Source organism: Halichondria panicea, chromosome 10 (genome assembly GCF_963675165.1).
Source record: "Halichondria panicea chromosome 10, odHalPani1.1, whole genome shotgun sequence".
Classification (NCBI taxonomy): Eukaryota; Metazoa; Porifera; class Demospongiae; order Suberitida; family Halichondriidae; genus Halichondria; species Halichondria panicea.
Window position 1 is genome coordinate 247710 of NC_087386.1, and position 26887 is coordinate 274596.

At 45.0% G+C, this 26887-nt stretch overlaps 4 protein-coding genes and 1 long non-coding RNA gene across 6 annotated transcripts; 1 reads left to right on the top strand and 4 right to left on the bottom strand.

Annotated features, from left to right (window-relative positions):
• Positions 1-187: 187 nt before the first annotated feature.
• Positions 188-12575, bottom strand: LOC135342510 (leucine-rich repeat serine/threonine-protein kinase 1-like). Its single transcript, XM_064539242.1, has 25 exons — positions 12279-12575; positions 12007-12050; positions 11390-11461; positions 11011-11212; positions 10886-10945; positions 10592-10652; positions 9662-10346; positions 8636-9414; positions 7659-7751; positions 7385-7554; positions 7222-7331; positions 6898-7020; positions 6629-6741; positions 6236-6387; positions 5937-6087; positions 5811-5881; positions 5580-5720; positions 4265-5529; positions 3993-4118; positions 3554-3841; positions 3211-3480; positions 2867-2998; positions 2315-2647; positions 966-1626; positions 188-751 (listed from the first exon to the last, which is right to left on the bottom strand). The coding sequence occupies exons 1-25, from the start codon at positions 12487-12489 to the stop codon at positions 381-383; spliced, it is 6684 nt and encodes a 2227-aa protein (XP_064395312.1). The 5' UTR covers positions 12490-12575; the 3' UTR covers positions 188-380.
• A 1364-nt stretch (positions 12576-13939) lies between these two features.
• On the bottom strand, positions 13940-14820 carry LOC135342525 (uncharacterized). Its single transcript, XR_010396887.1, has 2 exons — positions 14485-14820; positions 13940-14427 (listed from the first exon to the last, which is right to left on the bottom strand). It is a non-coding gene; the product is annotated as an uncharacterized LOC135342525 (long non-coding RNA).
• Positions 14821-16132: 1312 nt separating this feature from the next.
• LOC135342519 (peroxisomal sarcosine oxidase-like) lies at positions 16133-18084 on the bottom strand. Its single transcript, XM_064539254.1, has 9 exons — positions 17916-18084; positions 17716-17864; positions 17546-17654; positions 17391-17498; positions 17120-17308; positions 16925-17068; positions 16632-16778; positions 16379-16454; positions 16133-16322 (listed from the first exon to the last, which is right to left on the bottom strand). Exons 1-9 carry the CDS (start codon positions 18042-18044, stop codon positions 16195-16197), a joined length of 1179 nt encoding a protein of 392 aa, XP_064395324.1. The 5' UTR covers positions 18045-18084; the 3' UTR covers positions 16133-16194.
• A 41-nt stretch (positions 18085-18125) lies between these two features.
• Positions 18126-26778, top strand: LOC135342518 (peroxisomal sarcosine oxidase-like). 2 transcript variants are annotated; one of them, XM_064539253.1, is made up of 9 exons: positions 18126-18318; positions 18371-18519; positions 19059-19167; positions 19524-19631; positions 19759-19941; positions 19988-20140; positions 20192-20344; positions 20505-20580; positions 26562-26778. In XM_064539253.1, exons 1-9 carry the CDS (start codon positions 18190-18192, stop codon positions 26690-26692), a joined length of 1191 nt encoding a protein of 396 aa, XP_064395323.1. In that variant the 5' UTR covers positions 18126-18189; the 3' UTR covers positions 26693-26778. The 2 variants fall into 2 exon arrangements, with proteins under 2 accessions (XP_064395323.1, XP_064395322.1); XM_064539252.1 differs by lacking the exon at positions 26562-26778 and adding an exon at positions 20743-20989.
• On the bottom strand, positions 21063-25519 carry LOC135342515 (uncharacterized). The gene is made up of 20 exons (XM_064539248.1): positions 25245-25519; positions 25080-25184; positions 24735-24839; positions 24555-24680; positions 24272-24436; positions 23679-23813; positions 23527-23628; positions 23262-23453; positions 23078-23191; positions 22897-23028; positions 22709-22849; positions 22572-22649; positions 22249-22478; positions 22138-22181; positions 21946-22002; positions 21830-21887; positions 21643-21764; positions 21457-21513; positions 21344-21401; positions 21063-21278 (listed from the first exon to the last, which is right to left on the bottom strand). Exons 1-20 carry the CDS (start codon positions 25309-25311, stop codon positions 21192-21194), a joined length of 2175 nt encoding a protein of 724 aa, XP_064395318.1. The 5' UTR covers positions 25312-25519; the 3' UTR covers positions 21063-21191.
• Positions 26779-26887: the final 109 nt, after the last annotated feature.

Below are 26887 nucleotides of genomic sequence, written 5' to 3' on the forward strand. Positions count from 1 at the left end.
TGCCAACAGTGCACACACTCAGGGTAAATAGATGAAGTCATGATCACTCGCCTATGCTAAACCCCAAATACATGCAGACATGGTAAAGCTTTCATTTATCACTTATTTAGTTAATGATCTTTACCGTCTAAAGAAATTTCTCAATTATCTTGTTTAATATTAATGATCTTTACCATTATTTTAGCCATTTTCTCAACAATAATAATAAATTTTTTATTGCATTCCATACAAATCATTTCATCCAATAGAAGGTGTGCTACAAAATACAAAACAAAAAATAAATACAGGACAGTGCTTTCACTAGGTGGTTTTAGATAATCACTACTGACAGCGCTGGAATGGAAACAGTATACATATAAAAATATAATCGAAAAACTAGATTACAGCATCCAAATGTTTACAAAAATTCCGTCTTTTTTCGAAGAGCTCTTGAATATCTTTTCGCTGAGTTCACCGAGATCAGTGTACTTCCTTCCATATCCCACGGACACTAGGAAGTCTTTGGGCACGTCGCAATCACTCCTACCAATGTAAGCGGGGAAGATGGAAGTTTGTCCGCTGCTGTTGATGGTCCCCTCAATACAGGCGAGGGAGTAAACCTTGCTCTTGGGCTTGTGAGCTCTCAACACAGCAGTCTGGGCCTGGCTTAGATTAGTATCCCTCTCCAGCAGTTTGGGAGCATCGAATATGAACACTTCTCCATTGTATGTCCCCATGGCTAGCTTACGACTCGACAGTACCACTGACGCCACTGTGTGTGTGTGTGTGTGTGTGTGTGTGTGTGTGTGTGTGTGTGTGTGCGTGTGTGTGTGTGTGTGTGTGTGTGTGTGTGTGCGTGTGTGTGTGTGTGTGTGTGCGTGTGTGTGTGTGTGTGTGTGTGTGTGCGTGTGTGTGTGGGGGGGGGGTTAGTAAATTGTGGCACTGTACATAGTAGTTAGTATAACTATGGTCATGTGATTCCACACCTGAATGCTCCCAGCTGAAACTCTTGATAGGTGTCTTGGTAGCCACGTCCAGGAGAGTCACATGACTTGTACCTCTGTTGATATACACCACTATTTTGGACATATCCTCGCTCACACGTAGACACACCCCCATTGACCCTCGGTATGAACTCTCAGGAACCAACTCTGGTACCTGAACCCTGGACACGGTACGACATCGTTCGACTGTTTCCGTTCCCCAGGTATTGGAAGGATCAATCTCTAAACTCCACACCTCGATACAGTCGGTCATCGTCCCGCACCAGATCTCTAGCCTATGAGAGTCTTGAGATACGATACACTCCATCGACTTGAGTTCGTCGTTACAACCCAACGTTCCACAAAACACCCTCCATTGGGTAACACCGGTAATGCTCTTCTCCACGCCTTGAGTGCACTTCTCAATATGGACCCTCCCGCTGGCAAACCCAACGATTAGCAGTGATGATATTGGATCATAGAAGATGCGTACGATGTCACCGTGGGGGAGCTTAGTGAAGCATGACTGTGCTGGCTGGGCGGTATACTTGATGTGATCCTTGTCGTACAGAGTCAGGGAACCATCTGTTAGGGCCACAAAGATGTACCCGTCAGTAGAGTGGTGGAGGGCTATCACCGGGTTGTTTCTGATGGTACCAGACGACTGTGTGTGTGTGTGTGTGTGTGTGTGGGTGTGGGTGTGGTCCTATACCGTGAGATATACTGACTCAGTGTCTAGTGTACATGCAACATCATCTATAATGAGTACTAGAGTTGTGACGATCCAATTAAAAGGATTTTCTGATTTTCTAGAAATCATGGTATGCTCAGATCTCAAATTTGAAACGGGCCATAATTTCCTATGGTAAAGACAGACAGGCCCAACATTGACTTTTTATTATACACATTATCTGAAAGGCCTCTATCTAAACTGTCAGAAAATCATAAAATCTACGTTATTCGACCAACGGTACTCAAGTTATGGCCAAATCAGCGGGTACTAGATGATCGTTTATGGTACTGGGACTCTTTCAGCTGCCATAACTTGAAGTCTATGGATCCAATTTCAACGCTTTTATGATTTTCTGAAAGCTTAGAAAGAAACCTTTCAAATGGTATCATCAAAGTTCATATTTGAGCAATAAAATTATTTGCCAATTTGGCCACACCATGGATAATAAATAGCTCATGGTCCAAGGCTGAAAAATGACAAATTATGGTCCCAGATTTTAACACATCATTTGAAAGGTTTTTTTCTAAGCTTTCAGAAAATCATAAAATTAACGTTATTGGACCAACGAAACTAAAGTTATGGCCGTTCAAAAGATGCTACTGTACTACTAATTCATTACCTCCAAAGCTAGCTCAGATCTGATGTCGTCCTGATACTTGATTGTTGCTATGGTAGTAGACGTGTCGTCTCGGGTAGCCATGGCAACACATATGTCCACCTTACCGTCCTTACAAATGACCTCTGACCTTGCGATCCTCTTATCAGGATGCAGTGTGTACGAGTCCAACAAAATAGCTGACATTTCCTGAGTGTTGCAAGTGTCTTCAGCAAACTTCAGCCCAGTTAGCTTCATGAGCACTCGACATAGGTCCTCCGCTGGAGGTCTGTTATAGTGCTCCTGTTGCCAGCAATCCTCCAGGGCTTGGTACAGGTAGAGTGGGTAGGAGGGGTCCTGCATGGGAGGGAGGGAGAGGTCAATAGCCGCATGGGAGGGAGGGGTCATAGCTGCAGTTAAATAAGCCTAAGTGTAGACCACACAGAGTTACATGTACTACTGTATAGCAGGTAATTTTCGTGGGATAAAAAATTCGTTGAATTTGAACAGTGATTTTCGTGAGTATGCTATGAACACTTCAGCTGAATCAATAATGATTAATATGGTGGGGAGCACCTTAGCATGGAACTGTGCCCTCTTGCCTGACTGGAGCATGACACTGTACTCTGGCTGGGAGATGTCAGCAGGGGGAAGTCCCCTCAGACTCATCAGCTCATATAGACAAGACCCAAGGCAAAACATGTCCACCTTTACAGGGACAGAATGAAATGATGGGATACAAAAAGTGAATGTCAATAGTACATGTGCTGTAAAAAGTACACCATAGTTACTGTAGCACTATCCAGAGTTACTAATGAATATTTATATTTTGATATCAACATACTTAGTTATAAACCATCAAAGTTAGCTCTGAAAATAGACCCATTTCAGACGTACACGTACTATAGTGCAATATGTACCTTTTCTGTGAGTGTTGCCATGGTGTTGGCAATGAGACACTCGGGTACCAAGAGTTTGAACCCGTTGGCCTCGCCCACGCGATGTACGAGAGGGTTAGCACTGATGCCCATGTCTGTTAGCTTCACATATACTCTGCATTCGGTGAACTTTGACCCTCGATAACAGTCGTGCTTGTTGTCAGGGAATTGGAACACGAGGATGTTGCTGCAACGAAGGTCTTGATGGACTATACCCACCTTGCTGTGGAGGTACGCCAGCGCACTCGTCACCTGATAGTGTAGGGGGGGTTACAATGTTGGGTTTACAATGTGGGGGGGGGGGGTCATGCATGAATAGCCTCACCTGTACGAGTGTTTGGAAGAGAGCTGCTGCACACACTGGAGACTCATACTGAGCATGCGTGACTCTTATGTGCTCCAGACTCTTCTCCGGGGCCCACTCAAGCACAAAGGAATGAGGGTTAGTGAGCACTCCAATGAACCGCACTATGTACGGGTGTTTCAGGAGGCTCAACTTGTTCAACTCGTATCTCATGTCGCCATAGCTACGAATTATCTCCGTGGAAACGTCATGGAGACCCGTGTCAGGCTGATCAAACACTTTGACTGCCACTTCCAGCTCCCCCTCCGTCTGTGTGTGTGTGTGTGTGTGTGTGGGCGGTGTGTGGGTAGTGGGAGGTGTGTGGGTAGTGGGAGGGTATTGGATAGTCAAAATCAAAATTATGAACCCTTGAAGATAGCTACAGAAACTGACCACACCCCTGACCACACCCCCTGTGTACCTCTGTGGCGAGGGAGTTCTTGAAAACCTTGCCAAACGATCCTCTAGCCACTGGAACTTCATCTTTGTCTATGAGAGCTGAGAAACGACTCTTGTCCAACTTGACATCCACCAGATCAGCAAACACCTGTGCAGCAGATACAGAGCATAATTATAAGCGTGCTATCACTACTCACAGGACTACACAGCACTAGCTGTGCACAATATACAATCTGTAGAGCCCACCCACACACACACACACACACACACACACCGCCCACACCACACCCTCACCAGGTCGGGGGCGAGGTGCTCTATCTCCAGCTTCTTGTGGGCAGGGCAACAAACTACATCGGATGAAAACGTCTCCTTGATTATGGACTCTACAGTCATCACGAATATAGACCCTGGCAGGGTGGTCGGATCCACCTCTTCCTCTGGTTCAACCGGTTCAACTGGTTCAAAAACGAGTGGTTCATCATCATCAACCATATCCCTTCCAATGTTCAATAATCTACCAGGAACTAAAGCTGCCGTTGGGTCACTTGGATAGTAATCATCAGAGGTAGTGATGTCATCATCGTATTCTATGTGGGGGGTCTGTGTATGCTGCCCCCTGCAGTCTTTGTCTCCATAGCACAGGGGACACGGGATCACATGAGCCATGTCCGAGTGTGAATATATACCGGATGTGCAGAGATGTTCACAGTGACTCTTGACCACCTCATCGACTATCTCCAGTGCTTTGGCTAGTATGCGAGCACTCAACGGTTGACTGCACGGCTCAGCAATATTGTGTGTGCTCTCAATGCGTATCTCGGGTACTACGACCTCTATGACCTCTCGGAAATGTGGCGGGAATGTCTTGTATGCGTTGCCTTGGCGATAGAAGAAGCCACGCACATTTTCCTGTCGTGTGGCAAAAATGGATGTTTCGATTGATTGTAGAGGGTCTTGGAACTCATGGCTTTGAAAACTGTTGACTCGTAGCGCCACGCATTCACCCAGGTACAAGATGATACCCGTCTTCCAGTACGACCATTGGACCTCAATGTTCCCGATATGTGCTCGTAGTCTGTGTGCCGGGCCCATTGCCCTCAGGCCTAGCTCACGAGGAGTGGCTCCCTCTACTAACTTGTTGAAGTCTTTCTTCTGCAGAAACAACGCGATTAGTTTGCTCCAAAACCCTGAGGCTATCGGGGGGAGTAGAATGAATCGTCTGTATATCAGGCCAGTAGTGGTGACTTTCAGTTGAATCTCATCCGGGGACTTGCAAGCTAACGGCATAACAGAGGGTAGGGAGGGAGCATAGGGAGATATACGCTGAGCTGTGTGCATTAGGTTAATCTTGCGTGGGAAACTGCCCACTTCTGAGTCCTTGGGGAGGTCTGGGGTGGCGGTAACGGCCGAGGGTACCAGGCAATAGTCTGAGCTGATCTGATGGATAATATGGAACTGTGCTAGGAAGGTTCGAATAATCTTGCTGATGTTGACATCACAACCTTGCCGTTCAAACTGTTCGTTCATGTCCTTGCAACTCAGGAGACCATATTTGTCATCTGTGTGGAGTTACGTCAGTACTTATCACATGTCACTATATAATCCTTACCTCCCATTCTGCCCCTGCACATGACCAGGCTGCTCACGTTGTCGGGGGCGATGACCAAGGCGCAAAGGTCAAACCACTTCTGAGGGTCCACGATATAATAATCGGCAATGAGCGGCTGATCAAAGTGAAGCACCACGCCAGCTGTAAGGAGGGGGTGGGCAGGTCAAAGTACAGTGTATGGGAGGCACAATGTACGCAAACAGAACAACAAGTGTAATTTGTATAAATTACTTGTAGTGTGTAGAAACTTGACAGCTGTGTCTATCTCTCCCTCGGTAGTGATGATGTCATTGACCCTCTCACTGTGCAAGGAACACCCACACAGTCACAACTAGCACACAACACACACACACGCACCAGAAGTCCTCTCTGGTGAGCACAGGTGGTTGACGCAGCTCCCTCAACTGACGAGCAATCTCCTCTATCCTCAGTCTCAGTCTATCATAGCTCTGAGGGATCTTCTCATCCAGGATGTTAATGGTGAGCCCCACGGCTGCACTGCTGAAGTCTACAGGGCAATAAAGAAGGAAGCAATCGCTGATCAAAGCACACCACAGCACTACCAAAGAGCTAGTAAAAGTATCTTTTAGCTTTGAAACCTTACACAAATGTTATGGGGGATAAGATAGCCACAAGTAACACACACTGACACTGACCTTTGGGAGCTTTCATTTCAGTAGCCACATCGTAGATGAGGTCGTTGAGCTGGTCAAAGTCGATGAACCTGTTTCTCCCTGGGACAGAACCCACAAATGCCACACCTGCTATCTTAGGGAACACACGGCTGTGGTTGCGGCCAGTATTGTATCTATGTGTGTGTGTATATGTGTGTGTGTGTGTGTGTGTGTGTGTGTGTGTGTGTGTGTGTGTGTGTATCTATGTGTGTGTGTGTGTGTGTGTGTGTGTGTGTGTGTGTGTGTGTGTGGGGGGGGGGATGGTCAATACTACACATACGTCTATGTAGCCTTTGCTTTTGGACTGCTAATACAGCAGCTCAAAGTATCAGATCATTGTGTACCAATAGTACAGTGTACACTCAATCTCCCCACCTTTCCAGAAGTTCAGTCCACATTTTTTTCTTTGACTCTCTCTCTTGTCTCGAGATCTTGTCCAAATGAGTGCCAACAATGATGACATTGTGGCTGAACCCTTGCGCCCGAGCCTGTGTATCCATGGCAACAAGCAATTACATACTCGCGGCTAATCGTACTCAAAGTACATCATCATCATCATAAGTGTGGTATATAATATAGAGGATGTTCACACGCCCACACACACACACGCCCACACACACTGGGGTGGGTGTAGGACAGCTGACCTGCATATTCTGTAGCCAGATGCTGAGGCTCTCAATGCCAGGCAGACCATCCTCAACATTCCACACAAGTAGGTACAGTGCTCGGTTGGTTAGGAGGCACTGATGCGTCACATAGTACTCCTCCTATTAGGGGGGTAGTGATATCAGGGGGTAGTGTATATCGAGGGGGTAGCAACATCAGGGGGTAGTGTATATCGAGGGGGATAGTGATATTAGGGGGGTAGTGTATATCGAGGGGGGTAGTAATATTAGTTGGGTATTGCAAGCTCACTAGACCCCCTCATGTACATGTAGGTCCCCTCCCTGTGTATTAGCTGCACACACCTGGCCTGCAAAGTCCCAGGTGTAGAAGGTGATCTTCTGTTCTTGTTTGTGCCTTCTCTTGAGAGAGCAGATCCACTTGCCCAGCTCAATGCCCACTGTGGACGCTCTCTCTGAGGGATACCAGATTTCAATAAAACAGTTCAGTATTAGAGGACACTCTCACCTTCAGGTGTGAGGCTGTCTGAGTTCGATCCAATCCTCCTAGTACGGATATCAAAGCTGTTCATGATGCCACCGCGACGTACGTTGCCCTTAAGCGCCTCGAGGAGAGTGCTCTTGCCCTTAGAGTAGTGCCCAATCACAAACAGTCTCATGGATTGGTTCACCACGGCCCTGGGGGGGGGGGATATCATCATCAACACAATAGCTACAGGATAGGCCCTCAAGGCTTGTGGCCAAACACACATAATTATCTAGAACTAGTCAATTGTACTAACTTTGTTTCTCTGGCCTTGAGGTAGTAGAGCAACTCTGGGGTGGTCTTGATGTTAGCCAGTTCAGCCACCACTGGATCACTGATACCCTTGTACCTGAGCAGGGGACATTCTATTAGAGACAAAGTGAAATTGTGCATTTTGACCAGAACTTGTATCTACATGTATAAGCACACCAAACTAATGAAAAGATCATCCTAAAAGATGCGATTAAATATCACATCGCTTTTAGACACTCTAAATACTGGTTCTGCACCACATGGTTCGGGGACTCTTTCAGCTGCCATAACTTGAATTCCGTGGATCCAATTTCAACGATAATATAATTTTCTGAAAGCTTAGAAACACACCTTTCAAATGATGCCATCAAAATTCTTATTTGAGCGATAAAAGTATTTGCCAATTTGGCCACACCATGAATAATAGCCCATGGTCAAAGGCCGAAAAATGACAAATTATGGCCCCGACGAAATTTTGGATTGAAACACATCATTTGAAAGGTCTCTTTCTAAGCTTTCAGAAAATAATAAAATTTTGGACATTGGATCAACGGTACTAAAGTTAATGGCTGTATAATTATAATTCAACTGCAACTCCCCCAGTTTAAATGGTTTGGGGACTCTTTCAGCTGCCATAACTTGAATTCCGTGTATTCAATTTCAACAATTTTAGAAAGTGAGACCTTTCACATGGTACCATCAATGCTTATAATATTTAGGGAATGAAAAATTTGCCAATTTCGACCAAATACCATGGATAATAGCCCATAATCCAAGGCCGAAAAATGAAAAATTATGGTCCTAAAAAACTTTTGGATTTAAATGCATCATTTGAAAGGTTTCTTCTATAAGCTTTCAGAAAATCAGAAAATTTTTGAAATTGTATTAATGGGAGTCAAGTTATGGCTGTTGAAAGATATGCAAATGCAACATACGTAACTATAGTACAGTAGTAGACGGACGTATCACATGACAGCTCACCTGAGTGTGAAGAGACTGGTCAGCTTGTGTAGGCACGGCGGCAGCTGTCGTATCTGAGGGTTGTTATCGAAGGCCAGCTCACACAGCTTCTCCAGACGATGTATATTCTTTGGCAGCTCCGTCAACTGATTGTGGCTCATCTGCAAACCCTGTAGCTTAGGGAAGAGCAGCTTCTTGGGGCCCACACACGCGAGGCTTTCCGACGCCCCGCTGTCCTCGAAGCTTTGTTCAGGGGTAGGCGGGTCATATTCAATCTCTAAATGCTCCAGACGATTGGCTGAGAGGTACAGAAACTTGAGATTGCCCAAATTCTCGTGCTGAGCATGAGAGCATATCGGAGATACGTTGGTGACTTCTGATTGGACGCAATTAATGGTGGGTGTGGTCAGTGAGGACATTAGGGGACTAACAATTCCATTGTTTTTAACGTCCAACATTTGCAGTAATGGTGGGTAGTCCACAGCTTGTCCGAGGGCTTGCAGCTGGTTCCTTGCCAGCTTGAGGGTTTGTAACAGAGGAGCAAGACATGGTAATGATCGAGGTACCTCTCTCAATTGGTTGCCGCTTAGATCCAATGATTGGAGCCCGAACCCAACTTGATCTCTGTGAGGGCTACTATGGTCAATATCGTAGTTGATGTAGCCGTGTTTGATGCTCTCTAGGGGTATGGCTTGGTTGAGGAACACACGCCCTGTGCGATGCTGGGGCAGTTGAGAGTAGACCATGCCTGAAGTGAAGGTAGTGGCCACCCTCGTGTGTGGGTGATGGCAGGGGAGTACCTGAACACACAGGGGAGGGGGGGAATAATGAGATATTTTTCTTAGACACCGTACAGTATTGAATTTTTCGTATTGTAGAGCATATGAAAATTAAAATTGTGAAATTATTCTACCGCAATAGGTTCGATGTCACTATCCTTAGAAATAATTATTTAATTGGGAAGTTCATACAAAGATTTCCACCATACGATATTTACCCGCTATACGGTAAGCAATACAAGGAGAGGCTCATCTCTGGTTGGAGTACCTGTATCTGATTATCACTGAGGTCTAGCACTTTGAGGGAGGGAGCAGACCACATCTCCATTGGCAGGGTCTTGATGTGATTGGCCATTGCCACAAGCCTTGCTAGAGACTTGAGCTTGAATATGCCCTTAGGGATCTCAGAGAAGTGGTTGTTGGAGATATTAATGATCTCCAGTTGCGGGCAGTCCCAACCGAGACTTTGCCCTGTCTGATCAGACGTTGGGAACCGGTCCAGTATGTTCTCTCGAACATCCAGGCTCTGTAGCTTGGGATGGAATAGAATAACTGGGAGAGATCGCAGCCCAACTCCTGTGATTGTGACGTTGGTCAAGTTCACTCCAATTACGTCCCTCGAGAGTAACGAGGTTAAAACGAGAGGGTCTTCCTCGTGTGATCGATTTTGATACAGCTCACAAGCATAGAATAATACGCTCCTCTTGACGCACGTGTTACCCTCCACAAAATCGTACATCTTAGAGAGGACCTCGTATTTGATTGGCGGTATGGTTAAGACGATTCGTAGGATGTTGAAATCCCGTGCTAATATTGAGTCCACCACTAGAGGTCTTCTCTGCTGTCTCAACTTAAACTCTGGTGAAGTGAGAACAAGGTTTGGGGAGTCCAACTCTGCAAACTTCTTCTTGTGGCAAAACTGGAGTACCTCGTAATGTTTCCTGTGGTATGCCCTGAGGTGTGCGTGCGTGTGTGTGTGTGTGTGTGTGTGTGTGTGTGTGGGGGGGGGTGTGTGTGTGAGTGTGTGTGTGTGTGGGGGTGTGTGTGTGTGGGTGGGAGTGTGTGTGTGGGGGTGGGGGTGTGTGGGGTGTGTGGGGACAGTGATACATGTACGTAAATGACCTTACAATGTATACTATGTTTAAATGGTACGAAATATAAGTGTCAAGAAAGTTCTACCACAATAATAATAACTCACCATTCGACCAGTTGCTGAATAGCTCTCTTCCAGCCCCTCCCACTAGGAATACAAGACAGCCCTGCATGGTGTGTGGGTGGTGGTGATGTGTGGGTGGTGGTGGTGTGTGGGTGGTGGTGGTGTGTGGGTGGTGTAGTTCCAGGCTCTAGCAATTAGTATCTGATTGAACACTTTATGGCTGAGGCTAATTGTCTGAGCTGCCCCACGCCTGCCGCCTCCTCTGGTTATAATAGGGGAGATTCCCAGGGAAACCCCCCCCCACTTATAAGGCTTCCCATAACTGAATATAATCACCTGGAGTGTCAACATGAGCTTCACTGGAGGTCTTCTTGCTCTCCAGAATAGACAGAATATCTGAAAACAGGTGCATATAATTATCATGATTAACTTAATATCCCCACAAGGGGGCACACACGTACCTAGTAGCATTGCCCCCTCTAGGAAGGGGTCCTCTAGTCTCCGACAAGCTCTGTCTGATGCACTGTCCCCACTCTCGTCCTCAAGAGTAGTGGGAGCTCCGGCACTGTACAGCCTCATGATGATGTCCAGTTGTACCCAGCGTACCTCCTCTACCGACTGAGGCTGGTTGGCAGTCAGATAATCCTCTCTTGGCTCGTTCGTCTGTCAGGGGATAGGCTAGTGAAGTACATTACTAACCCTAAAGTACAAGCCAGAGTACTAGTGCTGACAGAGTGGTGGAAGCTAGGGCTACTGGTGATATAGAGCATGGTACTAGAGGTTTGTACATGTATATACGCAACACCATTGAAACAGCCGTGCTGTCAACAACGCTCTTACCACTTGCTCATCACCACGGTGATTCATGACCACTACTCTCTGAGCTCCCTCCACAGCAAAGTGCATCAATGTCTGTATATAGGTGGTGGGGGGGGGGGTAATAGAAGCATTGGGTGGGTGATAATAGATCTAGAAGCTGAAAGCATAACACCAATCAATCAGTATAACAAACACTGATATGGTTAAATCAGCACAACAGACATCAGGTTGTGTAAACACTGACACTAGTAACCCCACTCACTGATAAGGTAACCTAGCTACTACAGTGCACAGTCCAACACAAAGGCTACCAGGGGAAAACCATGAGTCACATGACTACTATGTGAATTTCTTTAACTATTGTATATTACACTGTACTTTCAGTTAGCAGCTAATAATTATTGACCTCAAACTAACTAACTAAGATGAGCTCTTGCATGCAGCACACCACACACACACACACACCCCCCCACACACACACACACACACACACACCACACACACACACACACACACACACACACACACACACACACACACACACACACACACACACACCACACACACACACACACACACACACACACACACATACACACACACACACACACACACACTGTATCTATGGTTGCACTTACCCAGCCACGGTACTTGCGATCACAGTCTTGCTTTGAGAGATCGCCTGAAGCAAAACACTCGATATGAACTTATGAGTAGAAAGCCCAACAATTAAAATAAACGTACTAGCGTAAGTGCACCAACAATCAACCTACTAGCGTAAGTGCACCAACAATCAACCGGACATCCACACACTTTACACTAGTACACAAGCTCAGGCGTACCACCCACTCGAGTTCATAGCCTTAGTTATAGGAGCTAGCTGTCAGTCTAGTCTAGTCTGAGCACTCACCGTATTGCAAGGCAGCTTCCAGCAGTCTCAGCTGCCCGTACATAGCCGCTGGCACTAGTACCATGTCAGTCACCTCAGCCTTGTTGGACTGGTTAGCCTCTACTGCCAGCCAGTCACTGATGACCTCTGCTGCACCCAGGGTAACGGCTGTACGGATGTAAGAGTTGTCCTCGGGCTCTGGGGAGCCTCTCAGATTCTCTCTCTCCGCCATAATGATATCTATTCTCTCAGTACAGTAGAGATGCCATGAGGTTTGGCTGATTCAGCGGCTCCACCTTCAGCTAGCCTTTTACCAGCCCCACCCCCCCCATACTTCTGTCATGATGATGGACTTATTCCGCGACGATATCCCGAGGTTAGCCACACCAAATTAATTATGGAGGTAAATTAAGTATGAATATCATTAACTTCTGATTGGAATGTCATTCATCCTAACTAGAGCTGAGTGAGGCTTTGCAGTATGTTGGGTTGCTCTCATGAACAAATAGAAAATCTATGTACCAGATACTAGCTACTTCGTTATAGATCTAGTAGCTATGGTGAACTCGTAACTAACACCCTGTAAAAGATGCGTTTCGTAGCTGTACAAGAGATCAGGAGTGTATGAAGATATACACTCATGAAGAGATCTATTGAATGATGTGCTTAGATCAGCAATCTCTATACTTTCATGATTTCACCTGACCACACCCACACACCCTCGGATGTCACCAAATACACCAAGAGGCCCAAAGATGATGACATTGGTTCTGAAGAAGAGACGATTTCCTACCAACTACTCATAGAGACACACCACCCCCTTAATTAACTCGTTAACATTGTTTATATCATAATATCTTTATAATGTTGTGAGTGCAAAACAAGTACAAGTGCTGCATGCATGACCACTAGATCTATACCAATGTAGTTAGTTCCACAATCATGCACAAGTACAGTCATGTATACTAGCCAAGCCTCTACTTCAGTGCGGCGTGGAATCGAGGCTAAAAGATTCCCTTCCTCCTACGTTTTTGATTTGTTGCAGTTCACCCATGTAGCGTGTAGTCTGGCCACGCCCTCCCATACTTCGTATATGGTCGGGTGAACTTGCAATGAACAGTTCGTGCAGACACCCCAAGATTTTCTTGGGGTGTGAAACCGCTCGTCAAGTGCCTTGTGGGCCGTTGTGGCCTGTTGTGTAAACTGTTACGTAAGCTATTGCATCACGAAAAAGTAGCTAGATATGGGCCTCTACTGCTGTTTGTGTGCAAATGAGTCTCTGGACAACCGAAGGCGAAAGAAGCTCAATGGTCATAGCTGTTCTGAAGCAAGAGAAGTACTTGTGCAGCTCCTTCCAGTACCTCTGCATTGCATCCCTGAAACTAGTGCTAGTGACAGTATATTGTGTCACCAGTGCGAGAAACAACTGAAGAATGTCCATGCTCAACAAGAAAGCTATGCAAGGTAAAGAAGGAAGCAACAGAGCTAATAAATGGTCTGCTTTCAAGACATGCAGAAGATAACTTAACCACCACCGCCAAAAAGAAGTAGAGTTATGCAGGAACCCCCCACACCACCCATTCCATCATCTGTTTCAGTACCAACCATTCCACCAGTGTCAGCAGCAACCATTCCATCAGCGTCAGCAGCAACCATTCCACCGGTGTACGTGTCAGCAGCAACCATTAAAATAAGAACCATAAGAAATATTGTCTCGGAAAGGAGGGGAGGCAATTAAAGTAGGATCGTCTATACATAACCTTCTACTGACAATGTAAAATGTTTCTGTTGTAGAGGTAGCAGTAAGTGCGTGAACACCGACATTGTCTGGAATGAGGCTCCTTAAATCTCCAATCTCGCAACTCGAAAATCATCTCCCCAGGTTTTAACACAATGGGCTTCATCAACTACTACTGCAACGAGATTCTTTATATACGGTGGTGACAGAAGCATAATTATTTCGAAAAATACCCTTCGCTAATAATTATGCTCTCTGGGGAGATGAACACCAACTGAGCTTCTCCTTTCAGTACTCTGTTAATAGCACTACGGTCTGTCTGAGCTTCTCCAACGTATTCCACTGTCAATCCTCCAGCTGCACACTTTTTTTGTTGATCCATCATCAGCGAAGTGAGGGGACTAATACAAAGTACAATGCTTCCAGATGTTCCTGCAAAACAGAAAAAGGCGTATATATAGGTACACTCATACAGCAATTTTAGTTCACCTTTCAATTGGTCAAAGGCCATAGGTAATGCAGCAAAGATTACTGACTTTCCATAGCCGGTTGGCAGTGACACAAATGTGTCCTTTCCTCCAATGATTGAATACATTGCTTTCATTTGCTCTGGCTTTAAATAATGGATCCCAATTGCTCTAGCACTCTCAATTATCACGTCTTGCATCTTCATGTGTCTTTCCATAGTCTTGCACTATAATTATGTACTAAATCTTGAAAGTCATAAACTAAATGTTCCACAATGATTTTTGGCCACACCTGTACCCATTCAGTGATTGCATGAATTTCACCACACAGTGCATGGGTAACACCCACCACTACACGTTATAGTTATTGACTGGTTGACTAGTAATTATGGCTTATAAACAACCAATGCCGAGGGCGCAGCCCGAGGCTGAGGTTGTTTATAAACCATAATTACTAGGCAACCAGTCAACAACTGATTTATTTACTGCAAAAACAGCAAAACAGTCATTTGAACATCAGTGGAGACAGTCAAACTAGCTCTCACAGCCTCAGAATTATGCAGTTAGAACAATTACAGGCATAGAACTAGCAGTACTACTGTGGAGCTACATGAGCTAGACTAGCTAGGTTCAGCTAGCTGGAAGCCATGCATAAACTTTGACCAGACCCGCCCACCACTAAATGCAGCTGCAAGGTTTGTACATGTAGCTAGCTAGCTAGCTACCTGTACCTATGTAGCTCTGAACTAGTCTGTTATTGTCAACAACACCACAGTCTACTTGTAATCCTCTACTTCTGAGCCACAGCCTTGACTACTGAGAAAGCACAGAGCAAGAATTTGACTACAGGCTTCAGCTAGTTCAGTTCAATACTGTCAAGCTTACACAACTTTTTTGAATTTTATTGCGTGCAAATGTACCAAATTTTGTCAAGATGCATCATATCAATTCAAATCTGCTGAGGAAGTAGATTATAAGAATAGTGCCTGGGGGAAGTAATTATATAATATAATTACTGGACATCACCTAGGATACAGACTGAATCAGTAAATAATATTTGGTTAACACCCAATTATCACTACTAGGTTATCTAACCGCGGCACTTAGGGCCTGACACGAGTGGTGATAGTGAAGTTCACCAGACTCGAAATCGAGACTATGTAGCGTGTAGGTTATAAACCGGGGCTCCGGAGGTAGTGGGGTGGTCGGGAAACTGGTCATCCACTTCCTACTGTCTTTCATTGTGATAGTCAGCAGGAGATCCTGGTGCCTTTCATTAGGTGGCAGCCCTACTGTCTTTCATTTGAAAGTCAGCAGCCTACAGTGGTAGTAGTTCCTTAGTTCCTTCTCCTACTGCAAAGCAGGAGGCTACTTACTGGCCAGTAGTTTTTTTATGCTTTAGGTAGCAGCCCTACTGTCTTTCATTAGGCAGTAGTTCCTCAGTGGTAACGGTTTTTTGCTGGTTGGTATAATTTTGAAAGAAAAACACAATGATATATACTTTGTGACGTCCCTATATATGTCTAGATCATGCTTTGATATATTGTTATCACAATGGTTATACACTGAACCCCCGATAAAATAGTACAAAGCAACGTACATATAATTATATAGTTACGACATTATTAGCTCACAGTTGGTTGGGTATGGGTGCTGTACTTACGAGCGAATAAATGCATGCTCATGCAAACACAAGACCACAGCAAATTTTTTCACACTAACATTAACCACATCACAGCTTCGATGAATATTTGCTAAATCTGTCCAGTCTAAACGGTGCCAGATCATAAGATGGAGGCAGGTCCAGGGCCAACTCAGTCAGTATCTTGCCCACCACTGGAGCCAGCTTGAACCCGTGACCTGCATGGAGCGACAGTTTGTCTATATATACATGCACAGACTGACTCAATATAAACCTGAAAATCCAGCTCCAAACACAATGTTGGCATGTTTGGGATGTCTGGCAATGATCGGATTTTCATCAGGAGTTTTCTGCAAGTATTAATTGCAACACTTACAGTAACTATAGGTACCTACAGTATAGGGTATATTTCCCACGAATTTTGAATATTGCATGCTGCAGCTGCTATTCCCTAGGTTTTTCCGCAAACTTTATATCCTTGAAATATACTCGCTATAATTTTTATTTTTATACGATACACAGCTTACTGTGATGATGCAAGGTTCGTACACGCTTGGAGTGGTGGAGACGCCCTTGAAGTACTTCGCAATGAACTGCTTGGTACCCTCTGTGTCTGGTGAGGGCTGCTCATCCCTAGCGTCAGGTTTCACACACACTGACATGTGGGCGCAAATCTGTGCAAAGATGAGGACATGCAATTATTACAACTGTAAAACAATTTTATGCTTTCTATAATTACGAAAAATAAGAAAATTTCCTCCACTATACTTATACGGTAGGCCAGGTGTTGGTACTATACGTGTACATGACAGAGCCTCACCTTGACAAGGCCAGGGTACTCAAAGATAGGGAGGCCATAGAAAGGATGGTGGGTGGCATCGTACATACCAAATGTGGGGAAGACATCAGGTGAGTAGTGCTCAGGATGCTCTGCCCTCCAATAAAGTACCTCTGCTCTCATTGTCTTGAATAATGAACAGTGTGTTACAGTTATTGAGTGCATGTACAAGCTCACTTCAAACTTAAATGGTAGATGTACTCCTAGTGTGGCCATGATAGCAGGAGCCCAAGCCCCAGCAGTGATGATCAGTCTCCTAGCTGTGAAGACTCCCTGGTCAGTGGTCACTCTGATGATGGGACCTGGAGTGATCTCCTTCACTTTGTGTCCATCTAAAAACTCTCCACCATTCTCGGTGAACAGCCTCTGGAAACAAAATAATATCAATTAAGACATACGATCTATATACAAAGCGATGTCTTAGATGCCATCACTCCTATAGTCCTACCTGAATCACACCAACAGCTTTAGTGGCATTGAGTATACCTCCATCCTTCTCCAGTACACACTTGTGATCTGACGGCAGGTTCAACTGATGAGGATATCTCATCATGCCCTGAGGGGAGTACATATAATTATAAGCAAAACCAGAACACAGCAAACCTCTTCAGCATTAAACACTTCATGGTCTACCCCGTGAACATTGAGACTCTCAATCGTTCGTTTCAACTCTCGACTGTTCTTAGGTCCAAACAACAGGATACCTGTTTTACTGTACAGAGTGAAATTGGCACGTACTTATATAGCAGGTAATTATTGAACAGTGAGCTCACGTGTAGAGTTGCGTCTTTCCCTCTCGCTCTATCTGACCCCACATTTGATATGCCTCGTTCATCATTTGCACATAATACGCTTCATGGTAGGCACGTCTGGTGATCCTGGATCCACCGTGAGAGCTACCCCTAGTGTGTAGAGCAGAGAACTGCAGGACAGAGGTGAGTGGTCATTGAGGCTGCCTTAGCTAGTAACAGACCTGCTCCAGTAGTAACACTCTGCCTCCACCATTCTTGGTGAGGTTGTAGGCAGTCGAGCTTCCCTCAACACCAGCCCCCAACACTATCACATCGTACTCTTTGCTGCTGCTACTGCTGCCTGACTCCATGATGGTGGCTGGAAGCTTTATACTGAGCCCAACCCCCACACGTACTTGCCACTGTACTACATGTGCAGAGACGCCCCCACATCCGCAAGGGAAGGGACTGGCCACCACAACCTTAACCACCATCGCCACAACCATCATCATCGTCATGGAGTCAGGCAGCAGTAGCAGCAGCAAAGAGTATGATGTGATAGTGTTGGGGGCTGGTGTTGAGGGAAGCTCGACTGCTTACAACCTCACCAAGAATGGTGGGGGAAGAGTGTTACTACTGGAGCAGGTCTGTTACTAGCTAAGGCAGCCTCAATGACCACTCACCTCGGTCCCTGCAGTTCTCTGCTCTACACACTAGGGGTAGCTCTCACGGTGGGTCCAGGATCACCAGACGTGCCTACACAAAAGCATACTATATTAAGATGATGGACGAGGCATATCGAATGTGGGATCAAATAGAGCGAGAGGGAAAGACGCAACTCTATCTGTGAGTGGTACAATGTAATTAAACCTAGAGATGAAAATTATACATTGTAGTGAGATTGATTACCTTATTGTTACTATTATAGACGGGTAGTAATTTTAGCGTTTTCAGATTTTTCTCTGTTTTTAGGGTACTAATTTTGGCGGATTTGTAGTAAATTTATTACCAATCTCAAAAGATGTACAAGTATGAGTTTTAAGGTTGAATGAAAAGTTTGGAGTCAGATACAGATACAGATGAAAAAAGGGCTAGCTTGCTCAGCATACTCTCAAAAGTACATTCGAAAAAAATAATAAAAAATTTTTTTTTGATGAGTTTATAATTTTTAATTGCGTTTTATTATTAGCGCGTACTTAATTTACGTTAATTACAGATTCGCTAAAATTCGATAAAATTAGTACCCGTTTACAATAAGGTATCCATTGTTCATTGTTGTGGTCCACACACACACCCACACCCACACACCACACCACACACCCACACCTCACACACATATACATATACATGTACACCCCCACACCCACACACACCTGTATGTGCAGCGATACTGGTCTGCTTATGTTTGGTCCCAAGAGTAGCCATTGCCTGCAAGATGCCATCAGATGTCTTGCTGAGAGTGGCACACCACACAACCGTCTCTCAGCCCAACAAGTCAGTGTCCCTCTGTGTACTATGACGTTACTTTAACCAAGTCAGTGTCCCTCTGTGTACTATGATGTTACCTTAACCAAGTCAGTGTCCCTCTGTGTACTATGATGTTACCTTAACCAAGTCAGTGTCCCTCTGTGTACTATGATGTTACTTTAACCAAGTCAGTGTCCCTCTGTGTACTATGATGTTACTTTAACCAAGTCAGTGTCCCTCTGTGTACTATGATGTTACCTTAACCAAGTCAGTGTCCCTCTGTGTACTATGATGTTACCTTAACCAAGTCAGTGTACTATGATGTTACCTTAACCAAGTCAGTGTCCCTCTGTGTACCATGATGTTACCTTAACCTTGCGTAGGTGATGAGCAAGTACCCCAGTCAGTTGTACCTCCCCTTCAATCATGAGGGAGTGTTTGAGAAAGATGGAGGTCTTCTCATGGCCACTAAAGCTGTGGCCACCCTGCAAGTAAGGCTTTGTGTAGTTGTGGCTTGCTCATTATACCTTGTTGGGATTTCCCTAACCCTTTTTTAGCTCATTAAAATGAATGTCTTATTGTGAATTTCTTGATACTTGTATTTCCATTATCTCCCAGAGGCTGTTCATTGAGAATGGTGGAGAGTTTTTAGATGGACACAAAGTGAAGGAGATCACTCCAGGTCCCATCATCAGAGTGACCACTGACCAGGGAGTCTTCACAGCTAGGAGACTGATCATCACTGCTGGGGCTTGGGCTCCTGCTATCATGGCCACACTAGGAGTACATCTACCATTCAAGGTACTAATAGCACATACTTCATTGTCCTTTGATGTCATGTGATCAGGTGTGTAGGACGGAGGTGCTGTATTGGAAGGCGGAGGAGCCTAAGGATTTCTCCTGGGAGAATTTCCCTGCGTTCATCTGTTACACTGACAGTGAGGACCCTTACTACCATGTCTATGGACTGCCCATCTACGAATATCCGGGACTGGTTAAGGTAGGGCACACACGCCTCACACCTCACACACACCTCACACACACACTGCAGATTTGCTTCCACACGAATCACAATGAGGTGGACCCTGATGCAAGAGATGCTCTCCCTGGCCCGTCCACCACTGACCTTGTGCGTCCATTTGTCCAGCGGCACTTCAAGGGTGTGCAAACCACACCCAGTATCTACGAGGCTTGCATGTACACGGTAGGTGGGTGGGGATCGTATACCATATAGCGAGTATGAACTACCCAATGTACTTCTAATTAAATATTTCGTATTTTAAATATTCGTACAGTAAGGTAGAAGTTTTAATTTTCGTATGATGCTCTACAATGCAAAATAACCTGCTCTACGTTAAATCTAGGAAAGTCCTGATGAAGACCCAGTGCTGGATAGACACCCTCTCTACCCTAACATCATCATGGGGGCGGGGTTTTCAGGTGAGCCTTGTACTTAAGAAATATGTCGATTTTCCCTGCACCATTTAAAAAAAAATCCCACACATGAATTTAAATCCGGCCAGTTAGAAGCTTATAGAAGCTGTCACATTGCAACGTTGAGCAGTTACATACTTCACTATGTGTGTTCCTTTGCCCCTCCAGGTCACGGGTTCAAGCTGGCTCCAGTGGTGGGCAAGATACTGACTGAGTTGGCCCTGGACCTGCCTTCATCTTATGATCTGGCACCGTTTAGACTGGACAGATTTACTTGGCAATCTCCTGCCAAGTTGTAGCTTTTGTTAACTAAACTGTGTGGTCTAGGAGTGATTTATTTTGTAATTAAATTTTTATTTTGATATATCAATCTCCTACTACGTCATGTGATCATGGATGATACTTTATTATTATGTCGGTCTAATTTCTCATTTCCAGGCGTACAATAGCTAGTTGTAATAGTTGTTCAATCCATATTCTTATGTCAATGAATGTTGAAATTAATTTTGAGAAGCAATTAATTAATTGTTTAAAATTTAGAAAGAAATAGAGATGAAATCAAAATGAATTGAATTGTTGCCTAGTAACGATACAGTCAGTCCATAGCCGGAGGTGATTCACCCTATCACACGAATCTCTCCATCATCTTGGTCGTCCTCATTTTTGTCATCCTTATTATCTTTTGTTGGGTCACAGTCGGGTCCCTGCATACACACAGATAAGAGTGAGGAGACAAGTGGCTGCATGCCCTTGAATGGTGATTACTCACTTCATTGATTTTCTTTTCTAGCATTTTAAAGAACTCCTTCTGAGAATCAGTAGGTAACCTGCAGAGCAAGTAAATAAATCATTTCATTCTTTGACAAAATCATAACCACTCACAAACGCTTTTGTTGATTTTTTCGTTTCGGTGGTGGTTTGCGATACTTTGGCCTGGGACTGTGGGGACAGGATCACACACACACACACACACACACACACCCACACACACACACACACACACACATACACGCAGGCAGACATGTAATAATCACTCAGCCGACTAGCATGCATGAGAGCATAACTCACTTCAATGGCTTTGGTATAGACCGCAGCTGCATACTGTCCTCATCTTGGTCGTCCTCATCTTTGTCATCATCTTTGTCATCCTTATTCTCATCCTTATCTTTTGTTGGGTCACAGTCGGGTCCCTGCATATACACAGATAAGAGTGAGGAGACAAGTGGCTGGATGCCCATGAATGGTGATTACTCACTTCATTGATTTTCTTTTCTAGCATTTTAAAGAACTCCTTCTGAGCATCAGTAGGTAACCTGCAGAGCAAGTCTTTCATTTTAGAACTCATTCTTCGACAAAATCATAACCACTCACAAACGCTTTTGTTGATTTTTTCGTTTTGGTGGTGGTTTGCGATACTTTGGCCTGGGACTGTGGGGACAGGATCACACACACACACACACACACCCACACACACACACACGCACGCACGCACACATACACATACACGCAGGCAGACATGTAATAATCCCTCAGCCGACTAGCTAGCATGAGAGCATAACTCACTTCAATGGCTTTGGTATGGACCGATACACAGGCAGCTGCATATTCTACACACGCATAAATTCCATAGTACACACATGAATGAATGCTTGCTACAATAATCAGGAAAATTACTATTTCAGGATCTCTTTGTTTGGGACGTTTTGTGCTTGAAGGTTTTTCGGGGGGAAGAACACTGGCTATTGGTCCTTTGAGTGACACCTTCTTCCTGGCTCCATCCACTTGTATTAGAGCCAGTATATCCTGGATGAGCTCTTGGTGAGTGATGGTGGTAGCATTCCTCCTCTTCATGAAATAGGAGTGGGGGATATCCCGTGGGGAGTACTCAGCAGGTGTCCCTGCAACTGTAACACAGTGCACATGGGTCATGCATGCAGTGCTATACAGTACACATGGGTCATGCATACAGTGCTATAGTTAGGTATAATTATAGCTACTTTGTTGAGCTCTGATGAGCATCGGGTGGGCGTTGGGTTCCTCTCCACTGGCTGAGAAGACATCATCAGTCTCAGTATCTGCAGGAACATTCAGTATAACAGAAGGTTGAGTCCTGCATGTTGTAGGGTCAGGCTACCTGGTTGACCTCCACATAGGAGAGGTGATAGTTGAACCATGGATGGAGTTTCAGCACTGAAGAATAAATCATGCATCACTGCAGTGGCTTGTTCAGAAGGGGACAAGTCGAGGAAAGATGAAATATTGTCATCATCCACACCTGCGTGATGAATCAGTAGGTCACATGATAACTCTAGTACCACTTACCCGGTTGATTATCAAGGTCAAGGTCGAGTGGCTGTACTGCATTACGACGGGTTAACATCTGACGCATCATTAGCAACAAGTTAGTGGCCTTTTGGGAAAGTGTTAAAGGACTATCTGCCCGCTCATCAGTACCTATATGAACATTCAACCTAGGTCCTCCGTGGGTCTACATAATAGCTACCTTGTTGAGCTCTAGTGCTGAGTGGTCGTTTTGCAACAGCGGGAGAACCATCACTGATGAAAATACTGGTTACATTTTGTGAAGGCCAAGGATAAGAGGCCCCGTCATCAGCATCTGCATAGGAACAATCAGTACACATGCATGGTTTATGGTGTTCATTATATTATAGTATATAGCTATATACCTTCAGTGCAGGCACTCCTGGATCTGTGCTTGGGAGAGCGGAGAGCGGTATCAGCAAACATCCTCAGTATCAACTCTTCTAGCTCTTTGGAGTAAAAGGATGGAGGGACATCGGAGGAACTCTCACTGATGACAATGCTGGGTATATTGTGGGAAGGAGGAGGGGGAACATCAGAGGAGGACTGGTCCGTCCCTGCATGCATTATATGAACATCTTATAGTAGGTCATGATGATTGATTCACTGCTACTGTTGTGCAGTAGCTACCTTGTTGAGCTCCAGTGTCGGGTGGTTGTGCTGGAGTGGAGGGATAGCCACCTCTGAAGAAAACATTGGGTACAGTAAGCTGTTGGGAAGGTCTGCCAGCACCTGCATGCATGCATAGTATATAGTTGGGCTATTGTGTTCATTGTAGCTACCTTGTTGAGCTCCAGTGTTGAGTGGATGTACTGCAGTGGAGAACCTGCGTGGGGGGGAAGTAACACTGGCGCAGATGCTGGGTACATTCTTGGAAGGAGATGAGGAGGGGACATCAGAGGAAGACTGGTCCGTCCCTGAATGCATAGGTCATGGTTTGATATTCACTGCTACACTGGTCCAGACGAGGACACGATGAACCTAATTAACTAATTATTACGATCTTTTAATGAAATTCTTTGAATGATTTGTCTTATAACCTCTCTACATATTGGACTGACACAGCAGAGCTAGAGCTAGAGCAAGGTAAGAGTAATGGTAGAAGTTCTCCTACTGGAGATACCCCTAGGCCAGGTTGTCAGAATGTGAAGGTAATAGGACCCCATTTTTACTCTGTGTCTGCAAGAACTGCCTGTCACTCATACTACAGTTTATACAGTACTGTTATGTGTGTCCAATATGTAGAGGTTACAAAGAAAAGACAAATTATTCAAAGAATTTTATTAAAGGTCGTAATAATATTATTACTGTGACGTAGCTAGTTATCTAATTAAGGTAATAGTGTCCTCCTCCTCTGGGTCTGATACTGGTCTACCTTGTTGAGCAGTGTCCTCCTCCTCTGGGTCTGATACTGGTCTACCTTGTTGAGCAGTGTCCTCCTCCTCTGGGTCTGATACTGGTCTACCTTGTTGAGCAGTGTCCTCCTCCTCTGGGTCAGATACTGGTCTACCTTGTTGAGCTCCAGTGTCTGGTGGTTGTGCTGGAGTGGGAGGAGGACTACCACTGAAGAAAACACTGGGTACAGTAAGCTATTGGGAAGGTCTGCCAGCACCTGCATGCATAGTATATAGTTGGGCTATTGTGTTCATTGTAGCTACCTAGATGAGCTCCAGTGTTGAGTGGATGTACTGCAGTGGAGAACCTGCGTGGGGGGGAAGTAACACTGGCGCAGATGCTGGGTACATTTTGTGAGGAGGGGACATCAGAGGAAGACTGGTCCGTCCCTGCATGCATAAGTCATGGTTTGATATTCACTGCTACTGTTGTGTAATAGCCACCTTGTTGAGCTGCTCCAGTGTCTGGTGGTTGTGCTGCAGAAAGGCTGAAACTATCACTGAAGAACATGTCTGGGATGTGTTGGGGACGTCTGAACATGATAGCACCTGCAGTTAGAGTAAAGGAAGACTTATAATTAATAATTACCGTATAGCGGGTTATTTTCGTATGGTGGAATTTTCGTACATTTCGGATTGAAGAGCATCATACGTATGAAAATTAAAACTATACTACTGCAATAGATTCAAAATACGAATGGGTCGTTCATACGAAAATTTACAGCAACAAAAATTCCCCGCTATACGGTATATCAGTATCTGCAGTACAGTACAGGTCATTGGGCTTACTAGTGTAGCTTTCTTGCCGAGCTGGGAATCGATTCCCGATGAACACTTGCATGTTGGGTGGCTGTTGGGAGGGTACATCAGCAGCCCTGTCAGCATCAGCAGGATCTAGAAACATTCAGCCTGAGTCAAGTGGGTCTCATGGATCTATTGGGCACTTTTAGCTACCTTGTTGAGCTCCAGTGTCGTCGAGTGGTTGCACTGCAATGGAGGGCCTGGAGGCAGAACAACCCATACCGCAGACTGATCAGCCTCAACACCACTGCAAGATGAGCACACAATCCTGACAGGTCTCTTTGTGAAGGACTCGCTGGCAGCAGTCACAGGAGAGGGAGAGAGAGAAAGAGAGCAGCGGTTGAAGCGTGAACAGTGGTTGAACTGACTTTGCTTGCAGTGTTCCATGCTTTCAACACCTTGAACAAAGAATCTCTGCAATGCTGAGCAGACACGCCTCCCTTTTGTCACCCGTGATTCACCCACGTGGCTCTGTAAGGAACAGGGGATCAGAGTCACCATGCAAAAGCCTTTGGAGAGTGTATGAGAGGACAGCTCCTACGTGGACACGAGGACTGACTGCGAGATTGGCTAGTTCTGGAGGAGGAATACCAGAGTCTAAGAGGAAAAACGGGAGGAGACAGTTCGATAGGACAGAATCTAAACAAGGTACGGGTCGTCATATTAATTAGTTTGTCAACATCTTACATGTCCCACTGTGCATATAAGCTTTGTTGGTCTACAGAGCCTAAAATAATATGGGCAGACTACAAATGAAATTTCAAAGGTTCCGTACCCCCTCAGGTATGTATCATGTGTTCGCATTGTGTTAATGTATAAGTACACTTCCTCTTCTGCAGAAAACCAACACACACCCACACACACACCACACCACACACACACACCTCACACACACACATATACATATACATGTACACCCCCACACACACACACACCTGTATGTGCAGCAATACTGGTCTTGGTCCCAAGAGTAGCCATTGCCTGCAAGATGCCATCAGATGTCTTGCTGAGAGTGGCACACCACACGACCGTCTCTCAGCCCAACAAGTCAGTGTCCCTCTGTGTACTATGATGTTACTTTAACCAAGTCAGTGTCCCTCTGTGTACTATGATGTTACTTTAACCAAGTCAGTGTCCCTCTGTGTACTACGATGTTACCTTAACCTTGTGTAGGTGATGAGCAAGTACCCCAGTCAGTTGTACCTCCCCTTCAATCATGAGGGAGTGTTTAAGAAAGATGGGGGTATTCTCATGGCGACTAAAGCTGTGGCCACCCTGCAAGTAAGTATAAGAGACTTTGTGTAGTTGTGGCTTGCTCATTTTGCCATTTATTATTGTTGGGATTTCCCTAACCCTTTTTTAGCTCATTAAAATGAATGTCTTATTGTGAATTTCTAGCTTATAGAAGCTGTCACATTGCAACGTTGAGCAGTTACATACTTCACTATGTGTGTTCCTTTGCCCCTCCAGGTCACGGGTTCAAGCTGGCTCCAGTGGTGGGCAAGATACTGACTGAGTTGGCCCTGGACCTGCCTCCATCTTATGACCTGGCACCGTTTAGACTGGACAGATTTACTTGGCAATCTCCTGCCAAGTTGTAGCTTTTGTTAACTAAACTGTGTGGTCTAGGAGTGATTTATTTTGTAATTAAATTTTTATTTTGATATATCGACCTCCTACTACGTCATGTGATCATGGATGATACTTTATTATTATGTCGGACAATTTTTCTAATTTCCCATTTCCAGGCGTACAATAGCTAGTTGTTCAATCCAATTAACAGTCAATATTCTTAT